The 11,857-nt window shown below is 47.2% G+C and overlaps 1 protein-coding gene across 1 annotated transcript in view; it reads left to right on the top strand.

The window, feature by feature from the left end:
• The first annotated feature begins 1,426 nt into the window (after positions 1-1,426).
• The window catches only part of Idh2 (isocitrate dehydrogenase (NADP(+)) 2, mitochondrial), a 21,435-nt gene continuing 11,004 nt past the window's right edge, over positions 1,427-11,857 (top strand). The window contains exon 1 of the mRNA XM_021166362.2: positions 1,427-1,610. Coding sequence (XP_021022021.1) covers positions 1,496-1,610 — 115 coding nt within the window. The 5' untranslated portion in view covers positions 1,427-1,495. The remainder of the gene's footprint in view (positions 1,611-11,857) is intronic.

Here is an 11,857-nt window from a genome sequence, read left to right as displayed (position 1 = left end):
GGTCTACAAAGACGCTTAGGAAGTCTGTTCTCCAACCTTGCACGTGTGGATCCTGAAGTCCAGGGGTCTGGTATTTCCAGGATGGCATGAAAGCCCAAGTCAGCAGCCTCTGTGGTCTTTACCGGTGTTTACACAAGAGAATTGGGACTCTAGTAGAAGGGCTCTCAGACTGTTCTGGAACATGCTGCCCCAGGCCAGACTTTCCTATTCCTTTCCTCAGACCCTGGAGGACCCAGATGTCTCTCCTTTGCATATACTCTCTGTACTGGATCCCAGAACCAAATCTGTGACTCGGATGGATTGAGACTCCAGGAGGGAAGCTTTGATGTTGGCAGTTCAAGGCCACTTTCCTGGCATAGCTCCACCTGGCAACGCTGTGAAGCTGGGTTGGGAAGCTGGGAGCACAGGGCAGAAAGGTTGCTCTCATCTGGAGTGAGTTGGTGTGACTGGGAGAGCTGGGGTGGATTTGTGATTTTTGATACACAAAACCCAGACTTCAGTGACCCTTACTTCAAGAAAATGAACAGTGATGGATTTAGCTTGTATGTTTCTGTTTGTTTTCCCACGCAAACAGGTAAACTAGGAGCTGTTGGGCTGGGTGGTGGCTGGACCTTTGCCTAGGATATAGGAGACATGGGCTTTCCTTCAGGACTACATAACTACTAGCATAGAATATAATTAACTTGGGCAGTGGTTGTGCTATGAAGGATGAACATACCTCAGACCTTTACACACAGATGTCACATAAGTCTTCTGGCAGAAAAAAAAAAAAAAAAGTCTCCTGGCAGGCACTCTTATGCCCAGAAGAGACAGATTCGGCCATGATGAAGGACTTTGGGGCTAGGAGTTTGGCCTAGTCAGGAGCAGAAGAAGAGAAGAAGGATTTCCACCCTTTTTTTTTTTTTTTTTTCAGCGTCTCATATAGCCCAGGTTGGTCTAGAACTTGGTATGTAGCCTAACTTCTCATCCTCTTGCTTCCACCGTACTTGGCATTTCAATTCTCGATCCTGGTTAGTCCACCCAACTGGACGCTACCTGGGGGAGACCCAAGGTGCCATGGTCTAGGTTCAAGAAGGCAAAGTTTGTCAATTGTCTTGATGAAAGCGCCTCGGGTCCTCGGGTCCTCAGCTAAACGCAAAGGACCCAGGGGACTAAGGCGACGTGTCTGCCGCTGACATTCTAACGGAAGCGGGGAGTCTTGCAGCCGTGATTCCCCGCGGCCCGATGGGTCTCCCCGGTGCCTGCTGTTTTGAGGATATATGGAGGCTCCCAGAAAACGCGGGCTCAGCGCTGGGGCCGCCTGAGCTCTGGAACAGGCCCAAGGGTGTCGAGCAGGCTCCTGCCCTGACCGTGGACCCGCCTTCTCCCGGGTGAGACCCAATGGGGCGGCAGGTTCTGCAGCTCCGCCCCGGTTGGGTCCCAGCCACCAGGGCCAGCCGAGAGTCCCCACCGCACAGCCCGGTGCAGCGGCACGCTCGGACCTCGCGTGCTCGGGATGGCCGGCTACCTGCGGGCTGTGAGCTCGCTCTGCAGAGCCTCGGGCTCAGCGCGGACTTGGGCACCGGCAGCACTGACTGTTCCCAGCTGGCCGGAGCAGCCACGACGCCACTGTGAGTGTCGCACCGGGGGGCGGGCTCGCGTGCAGCGCTGCGACGTGGCGACGTCCCGGGAGGGGGACCCTGGAGCGCCACTCGCGACACGCCGGCGGTCGGGGAACGGCGGCGTGCGGGTTACAAAGGACCGGGAGGTGGCCTTACACCGAGCTCCCGCGCCCCGGGCGCCTGGGCCGCTGCAGGCGCAGGGGTGGGGACCCAGGGGATAGTAGCAGCTGGTGGCCTGGGGTGGGATTGCTGGGTCCTATCAGGGCTGGGGTTCTCCAGGTATTCCGGGAGAGCATTTCCAGAGGTACCTGGACCCAGGGTGGGGTATCATGACTGCCCTGTACCTTTGGAGAGGACAAGCGACCAAGAGGGGCTGGAACGGCCTGCTGCAGCCCTAGGCAGAGGAGGGTCACCTCGCGCTCCGGGCTCAGACAAAGGCGAGGAGGAGAGGCCTCCACTTCCCCTTCTCTCCAATCCCTGCGTACTCTGGTCCCTCCTTTCCAACAGGCCCACGTCAGCTATTTTTGGAACCTTTACTCGACAGCTGGAGGAATGCCCTTCCATTTTTCCCGCTTTTGTTTCGCTGCCACTCCCCCACCCTTCGCTGCGCAGGACGCTCAGTCTGGGCCCTCTCCTGGCCCCTTGCTGGGCCAACCACGAGCTGCTGCATGTGAGTGGGTCCTGCCTGGCATACAAGCTGTGGCGACCTGACACTGCACGTATATTGTCATTTTTCTGCAGTCAGTCGTTCCCATGAGATCTCTGCGTTGGCTTCAGCTTACTTCTTAGACGTGAAGGCGCAACTCCGGACAAAATAATCAGGGTTTTAGAGTCTCCATTACTAACAGATTGCCCAACCTGGCATGTGGGCATCTTTCATACCCTTGCTACTCAGCGCCTTGCTACAAAAGGCAGGGAACAATGTAGAGCACTTGGTGGCCTCTTTTGATGCCTGTTGCCACGGAAATTCTATCCTGACCTGGCTCAAAACCCCTTGGGGTTAGCCAAAGGAATGAGGAAGAGGGGGTGGGTTTGGCTATGGGGTTTGTTCTGGCTAGAGTGGTAATCGTTAACTCACCGTGGGAGCAGCTGACCGAAGCTGGGGGCCAGGAGGAGGGAGAGGGCGGGGCCCTTGACACTCCCCTTTGCCAAGGAGAAAGGGACATGCTTTTGTGCTTCTGGGATCTGCCTCTAACCTCTGAAGCCCCATCAAGTGCCTCAGGCCTTCAAGATCCACATATGGCAGCTTTGCAGCAAAATATGGTAGAAGTTAAAGGCATTCAGTGGTTTTCCTCTTTTTCATCTTTTCTCTCTTTTGAGGAGTCTGGTAAAATGGTAATGGTAATACCAAAACTAACTAACTAACTAACTAACTAACTAACAAAACTACCTTAAGAAACTGCACTAACAAGAAAATAAGGCTACTTTGGGATCCTGAATTTGGATACCCATTTTGTTTATTTATTTTGGTTTTTTGAGGTCAGGGTCTCCGTATAGTCCTGGCTGTCCTGGATCTCGCTGTGCAGACCAGGCTGGTCCAAACTCCGAGATCCGCTTGCTTCTGCCTCCCAAGTGCTGGGATTAAAGGCATGAGCCACACACCCCCACCCCCAATCTGGATACACATTAAAAAAAGCAGCCAGTGGAAGGTCCTTTCTGAAGGTCTCCAAGTGGGGAGGTGATTAAAACCAAACCAAACCCAACCAACCAACCAACCAACCAACCAACCAACCAATACCGTCCAATATCTTTGCTGTCCCTTGGTTCCCACTTGCAAGTTCCAGCAGCCGCTTGCTGGCCCCTGTAACTTGGACCTTGGGAAGAGATTCGGCCTCTCCAGAGGACAGAGCATTTACTTAGACTCCCTTTATTCTACTCCTGGTTAGAAACTTTGTCATTTCCTCACCTTAACTTTTTAGATAGATACTTAAAGACTCATTGATTTTTATTTAACTTGTATCAATTTCCCTGAATTTGTTTGTATGTATGCCACCTGTGACCCTATTTGCCCACGGAGGCTAAAAGAGGGAAGTGGATTCCCTGGAACTACACTTAGGCATGGTTGTGAGCTGTCACGTGGGTGCTGGGAATTGAACTGGGGTCCTCTATGAGAACAGTAAGTGCTTCTTAATTGCTGAGCCATCTCTCCAGCCCCATTTTGAGGCATTCTTGGTGGCTAGACCAGGAAGGTACCCTGCCAGTCTTGTATACTTGGAGGGGACAAATAGTCCCAGTATCCAAGATCCAAGAATAAATTATCCAGTGGCTGATTATCAGGGTTTAAAAAAAATTCATTTATTTATTTTGGTTTTTCGAGACAGGGTTTCTCTGTATAGTGTTGGCTGTCCTAGAACTCACTCTGTAGACCAGGCTGGCCTCGAACTCAGAAATCCACCTGTCTCTGCCTCCCAAGTGCTGGGATTAAAGGCGAGCTTCACCACTGCCCCGCCTTTTTAAACTTTCAAAACTTTATTATTTATTATGTATGTGTGAGAGAGATAGATGTGGGGTGTGTGTGTATGTGTGTGTGTGTGTGTGTGTGTGTGCTTGCTACAGTACAGAGATCAGAGGACAACCTTGTGCAGTGGGCCTTTTCCGTTTCCCTTTACCCACCATCCCACAGGCCCTTTGTCAAGTTTTGCAGACCCAGGAATTAGTTCTTATCTGTTCTTCTGTGAGCCTTGTTTCGACCATAGCTGGGAAGCTCCAGCTGCCCATGCCCGGCACAGCTTCTTTCAGAACTGGTTTCGGGGCTTGTGTTAGAGCTACAACAGCGGTTTTCAACCTGTAGATTGTGACCTCTTTGGGGTTGGGTATCAGATATTTCTATTATGATCCAAAATAGTAGGCAAACTTCCAGTTATGATGTAGCAACAAGTAATCTAATGGTTGGGGGTCAACGCAACATGAGGAAGTGTACTAAAGGGTCACAGCGTTAGGAAGGTTGAGAGCCACTGCCGTAGAAGGACTTGGCTGCCCCAAGTTTTTCACCTTTAGCTGAGGCCTCATGGGCTCACTCTATCTTTTACTTTGCTAGACTCTGGGCACAGCTCCTTGTATGGAGTCAGGGTCTGTGGCTTGCTTTGGAGTCTTTACTATGTAAAATGTGTCAGAGTCTCACATGTGGCAAGCCTGTGCTTTCTGATAAGTTTGCAGCCCCCAGCTCTTTCTAAACTTTATTTTAAACTGGTCTTACTAAATTGTTCTGGCTAGTTTTAAAACATGTGATTCCCTCTGCCTCCACCTTCTTAGTAGGTAGTATTATAGGCATGTATCGTCACACCCGGGTGTACCCCTCTCCCCCACCCAGAGATTCACAGATGCTAGCTAGGCATGCTTTCAATCACTGAGTCACACCTCCAGCCCAGATTACGAATACTCATCTATTCTGTGAGCTGTTCTGGGCATGATGCCCATCACATGAGAGAGAATGATGCTTATGTATAGTAATGGCCCTGGACAGCAGGAATGGAGGGAACACGTGCATCAAAATAGGAAGTGAGTCCAGGTAGCCCTGATGTACATTTACCCTTCCTTTATGATGTTAGCGTGTTTTCTTCCTTTTGTGGGTCAGATTCCATGCAAGATGTAGCGGATGGAGCTGGGAATGGGAGCGGGGAAGAGTTCTGTCTTTGGGTTTTAATTCTAACAGGGAGGAGACTGGCACCTAAAGAGTTAGTTGGCCAATGTGACACATAGTAATGGACTAAGGATAAGGGTCAGAAAGATGCACAGTGGAAAAGGCACTTACTGCCAAGCCTGGTGACAGTTTGATCCCCAGGACCCATGTGGTGGAAGGAGTTGTCCTTTGACCTCTAAAGGTTCTCTACAGTGCACTTGCGCACAGAGAGTACTAGCTGTAGAAAATATTGAAAGAGCTAAGGAGAAGAAACAAAGAGGGTGTAAGGTGTATGGGACGGTTTGAATGGGGCGGACAGGAAAGACCCAAGTGAATGAAGCTGGAGCCTGGGAGGAAGCTAACGCTTTAGATACAAGAGGAGGGAGGGGCCTGCAGGAACCAGGGCTGCTTGCACTGTGCACTGAGGTCTGGGGCAGGGGCAGGTTTTCGTTTTTATTTTTACTTTTTTGGGTTTTTTTTTTTTTTTTGGTTTTTTTTGAGACAGGATTTCTCTGTGTAGCCCTGGCTGTCCTGGAACTCACTTTGTAGACCAGGCTGGTTGTTTTTATTTTTAAAGAGAACACATTCATGTTACTGTTGTTGTTAAGCACTAACTATGCCTGATTTGTAGGGTAAACTTTATCATAGCATGTATGCTCAGGACATTACAGATAGAGTGTGGAGCTATGCACGGCTCCAGATGTCCACTGTGGATATTGGAGTATATTTATATTCCTTATGGAGATGGGGGTGGGAGGAATCTGTGAGATCTGTGTTTTCATTTGCATTTTTTCTCTGTAGGACAGGGGCGTGGACAAATGGACCTAAGGGCTCTATTCTGCACCAGCTTTTTTTTTTTTTAAAGATTTATTTATTTATTATATGTAAGTACACTGTAGCTGTCTTCAGACACTCCAGAAGAGGGAGTCATTACGGATGGTTGTGAGCCACCATGTGGTTGCTGGGATTTGAACTCCAGAACTTCGGAAGAACAGTCAGGTGCTCTTATCCACTGAGCCATCTCACCAGCCTCCAGCTTTTTTTTTTTCTACTGCTGCTTTAGTGTGTCATATCTTACAGAAATGCCTCTCTGGCTGGGTGGTGCAGCCTGTGCTATGGAGTGAGTTTCAGGATAGCCAGAGCTACTCAGGGAAACCCTGTCTTAGAAAACAAAAACCAACCAAACAACCAAACAAAACAAAACAAGAAAAGAAGAGAAAAGAAAGAAAAGAAAAGAAGAGAAAAGAAATCCCACCCTGATAATCCTTGTGGTGGACAGTTTCAGGTTTCAGTTCATGGCCTTACACTTACTGTCACATGTTCCCCAGGCTAAGCTTTGAACTTCCTAGTTGCTAAGGATAACCTTGAGTTTCTGATTCCTCTGTCTCCACCCTCCTAAATGTTGGCATTATAAATGTGTCCACCCACTCGATCTTTGCAATGCTGGGGTGTGCCCTCGACTTGTAGGCCTTTTAAAAAAAAAGATTCACTTATTTATTATATGTAAGTACACTGTAGCTGTCTTTAGACATTACAGATGGTTGTGAGCCACCATATGGTAGCTGGGAATTGAACTCAGGACCTTCGGAAGAGCAGTCAGTGCTCTTAACGGCTGAGCCACCTCTCTAGCCCTCCTTGTAGGCCATTTTTGAGAACTTTGAGTGAAAAAGAAAGTCCTATAGGGTTTCACAGGTGTATTGCAATCAGATTTATGTTTAATCTATTTTTTACTTAAAAATTTAAAAGTTTCATTTATTTAATTTTATTTTATTAAAAAATTTTTTTTTCTTTGATGGGTGCATACCTTTAATTTCATCACTCAGGAGACAGAGGCAGGCAGATCTCTGTGAGTTTAAGGTCTACAGAGCAACTTCTAAGACAGCCAGAGAAAGCACACACACACACACACACACACACACACACACACACACACACACAGACGAAGGCTTGCTTGCCTGTATGTGCATTATGCACGTCTGGTGTCTGTGGAGGCCAGAGGAAGGAGTCAGATTCCCTGCATCTGGAGGTACCATACAGGTCCTGGGAATCAGGTCCAGGTCCTCTGCAAGAGCAACCAACTGTTGAGCCATCTCTCCAACAATAGAGATTAATTTTTATGTGCATACGTGTGTGTGGTATGCATGTGCTGGTGCTGGCTATGCCGGAAGAGGGCACTGAATTTTCTAGATGGTAATGAGCTGACAGATGTGGGTGTTGGGAATCAAGTTCAGTCAGGTCTTTATTTCAGAGCCATCTCTTCAGCTGCCATGTTTTATTTATTTATCTTTTACAACAGTGATCATGAGACCTAGGCCCTTGGGAGATTCAAGCTAGCTGTCACTTTGGAAGTTTTCAGAAAGGCATGGTACTTCTAGTGTTCGCATGACCCTTATCTTCTTCCTCTCCCTCCTGACATGGGCATACATAAGCTGTGGTGTCATTTTGGAGGTCAGAGGTCAACCGTGGATTTCACCAATTCCCTTCCTCCTTATTTGAGACATTATCTCTTCAGGTTCTCCACTGTGTGACAGACACCTACTGAGTCTGGCTTTTTTGTTACTGATTCTCTTGTGGTTCACTTTACCCTCTCCCCCCGCCCCCTGCCCCAGCCCATTTCTTGTGGTGTGGTTGGTCACCCCTAGTCTCTTTGAGATGGGCAGAGCATGGTTTGCAAAACTAAATAACAAAAAAAGGTCTCAAGTCCCCGAGACCTGGGGAGTTCTAGAGGGTGCAGGTCAGGCCTGGACCAGGGAAGCCCCCATCAGCCCAGCTCTCCTTGCTTTCAAGTGTCAGGAGTAACTCATTCTTCAAAACAGGCTGTGGGGCTGGTGAGATGGCTCAGTAGGTAAGAGCACCCGACTGCTCTTCTGAAGGTCCGAAGTTCAAATCCCAGAAACCACATGGTGGCTCACAACCATCTGTAATGAGATCTGGCTCCCTCTTCTGGAGTGTCTGAAGACAGCTACAGTGTACTTACATATAATAAAAATAAATAAATCTTAAAAAACAAAAAACAAACAAACAAAAAAAACAGGCTGTGATCTAAGACGGAGTGGGGGTCTTACTATTTTTATTTTGGTGTAAATATTAGCCATGCCAAGTTTTGGGGTTTTTTTTTAGAATATCTTTTTTTTTTTTCTTACATTGCTCGTGTGTGTGTGTGTGTGTGTGTGTGTGTGTGTGTGTGTGTGTGCATGCCTGTCACACACAACTTGCAGGAGTTGGTTCTTTCTTTCCACCAGGTAGTTCAATCAGGTGTTCAGGCTGGGATATCTCTGGCCCTACATCTTTTATCTAGTCTTTGGCGTTTTCTTTTTATTTTAACGGTGTATTTAAATGTATTCTTTTTTTTTTGTTTTTTTGTTTGTTTGTTTGTTTTTCGAGACAGGGTTTCTCTGTGTAGCCCTGGCTGTCCTGGAACTCACTCTGTAGACCAGGCTGGCCTGGAACTCAGAAATCTGCCTGCCTCTGCCTCCCGAGTGCTGGGATTAAAGGCGTTAGCCACTTACTACATCCATACAATATATCTTGATCATTGGTACCTTTCCTCCTGCCTTCCACCACCTCCTCTCTTCAGTAGTGTTCAGCGTTGTTACTTTGTAGCCATTGCCGCCCGCAGACATCTTCAGAACGTTTTCATCTTGCAAAACTGAAACTCTGTATCTACTAAACAGTAATTTCCTAGTTCTGCCTCCCTTAAGCCTCTGGCAGATAAGGTTCCACTTCTCTGTGCTTTAATATTGGGACCCTGTTTAGTAAACCTCTATCTCCAAAAGTATTTATATTACAATTCAAAACAGTAGCAAAATTACTGTTATAAAGTAGCGATGAAAATAATTTTACAGGTAGGGACCACCACAGCATGAGGAACTGTGTTAAAGGGTCTCAGCAATAGGAAGGCTGAGAACCACTAACTGTTCTAGGCACCTGTGTAAGTAGAATCCTACACTATTTGTCTTTGTTTCTTTTGAGTCAAGGTTTCTCTGTGTAACCCTGGCTGTCCTACAATGCTTTGTAGACCAAGCTGGGATTAAGGGCGTGAGCCACCATGCCCAGCAAAACTGTCATGTTTTATGTTATATACTGTCATTAGGGCTCACCTGTGTTGAAACATGTGACAGGATTTCCTTTTTCCTTTCTTTCCTCTTCTAAGTCTGAAGAGTATTTCACAGACGTACAGACTACATTTTATGTATTCAGTCATTCACTCATTGCTAGACACCACCTTTTGCTTGTTGTGAACGACAACGGGCTGTGTGAGCATCTTCTTCCTGTTCCTGCTTTGAATGTGACACTGGCTTTTGTTCTCTTTTGTGTCTACTTTTGCCAGTGCTGGCGATGGAACCCAGGGCTTTGCCCAGGCTGTGCCAATGCAGTACTATTAAGTTCCATTCCTGGGCTGGCCTCAAACTCCAGGCAGTCCTCTAGCCTCAGCCCCCTGAATGCCAAGGTCACATGACTACGGCATCACACCGGGTTCTATCTCCTGATATTTTACCCTCGATCTTAACGAAAAGAATGAGGAGTGAACTCTCCTTGGCTTGTTTGTTGGTCACTTGGAACCTAAGCCAACCTTGAATTCTACATGTAGTCAAGGGTGACCTGGAATTGCTGATCTTGCAAACCCAGTTTATACAGTGCTGAGGACTGAACTCAGGGCCTTGTAAATACTTGGCAAACATACTGAGTTACATTCCCAATCCCACTCTCCTCACTTATTTTATTTTGAATTATGTGTGTATAGGGGTATTGAGCACATACTAATTTGTACAGGAGGCTGAGAGCTGCCTGATCTGGGTACGAGGAGCAAACTTGAGTCCTGTGGAAGGAAAGTACTCTACCTTCTGAGCCATCTGTCTAGTTTCGTGATTGAAATAAAAATTGCTTTATGTATATGAATGTTGTACCTGCATGTATATTTATGTGTGTACCTGTGTGTATCTGGTGCTCAAAGCAGGTCAGAAGAGGGCATCAGATCCCCTGGAACTAGTGTTACAGACAACTGTGAGCCATCAGATGGGTGGGAATCAAACAGGGGCCCTCTTGAACAGCGGCCTGGCCATCTCTCTAGTCCCTCTCCTGATTTTTTTTTTTATAAATATTAGTCACTTAATGGATATTTTAAAAAAATACAACTACCTGAACCAGGTGTGGAGATATTGATGCCTGTAATCGCCATGTTCAGGAGGCAAAGACAGAAAAACATTTGCATTTGAGGCCATCCTGGTTTTGCATTTGAGGCAATCCTGGTAAAGAGTTAAAGGTCAACATAAGCTGCACAGTGCGGCCCTGTCACCCTACTCCCAAACTAAAACCCAAACTGAACAACAAGAAGAATCCACCACCTGGATGATGGTAGAGGGCTTGCTTATTTACGTGTGTGAGGCCTTAAATTCAATCCACAGCATCAAGAAAGAAGGAAGAAAAGGACTTTTTAGGATGGGTTGTGTTAGTCACTGGTTTATTGCTGTGAAGGGATATAATGACCAAGGCAACTCTTATAGGTGAAAGCATTTAGTTGGAGTTTGCTTACAGTTTGGGGGATTTGGTCTATTATCATCATGGCGGGAAGCATGGCAGCAGGCAGGTGTGGTACGGGAGAAGTAGCTAACAGCCCTCCCTGTCCTGATTGAAGGCTGAGAAAGAGAGATTAGTCCTGATGTGGGCTTTTAAAACCTCAAAACCTACCTCCATTGAGATACTTCCTCTAAGAAGGCCACACCCACTCCAGCAAGGCCACACCTCCTCATCCTTCTCAAGTAGTGCCACTCTCTGATGCTAAGTATTCAAATATATGAGCCTAGGGGAGCCATTCTTGTATAAACCATCCTAGGGGTGTGGTCTAGTGAATGAGAGTTTGGGGTGAATATACAAAGCTGCAGGTTCAGTCTTTAGTATCTGGCTGGAAACCCATCAGTTTCAAGGGCAGAGCAAGAGGACCTAGCTGGTGTGGGCTCAGGTCCCTGCCCCTAGTTCCTCTGGGAATCTTTAGCATCCTTGGAGTCTGACAACAGTGTTGCTTGCTCTGTTACCTGTTTTTCCAGTCTCCTCCTCCTTCTTGCCCCTTTCCCCCTCCCTCCCTGAGTGGTTTCACATCTTAATATCTCTGTGTCAACAAAGCTTAGTTAGCACCAGGTTGCCATGTGAATAAATAGGCCCTGTGTTTTCTAATTCTGTGAATACACTCATGTGATCATGACTATGCCCTCCCTACCCTCCAGGAGGGGGTGTGGCACTCACATGCTGCTGTCATAGGCTGCGTTTATCTGTTGATGAGGTTGAGACCCTTAGAACTGGCTTATGCCGCCATAGGTTTAAATTAAAAAAAAAAAAATCTGACAAGCGGTCCTTAGATTAGTTCTCAGTAGAGGCTTCAAGAAACTCAGCAAAGTCTGTCCAGCAGACTGTCTTGGGCCCTTCTCACTTAAGCTCTAGCCTAAAGTGAAATTCTGTAGCTTGGGTTGAAGATCCCAGTGGCATCTTGGGTATGTTAATGGAGCCAGCCTTGTCTGCCTTTAGTTCCCAGCAGGGAGCCAGTTCGCTTGTGTCTGTGTTTTTGACTTTGGCATCTGACCCAAGAGGACAAAGGTTCACTGAGCCAGGGATCTGGATCCTGTCTTTCTTTTTTTTTTTTTTT

This window comes from Mus caroli, chromosome 7, assembly GCF_900094665.2.
Source record: "Mus caroli chromosome 7, CAROLI_EIJ_v1.1, whole genome shotgun sequence".
In the NCBI taxonomy this organism is placed as follows: Eukaryota; Metazoa; Chordata; class Mammalia; order Rodentia; family Muridae; genus Mus; species Mus caroli.
This window is presented reverse-complemented; position numbering and strand designations above follow the sequence as displayed.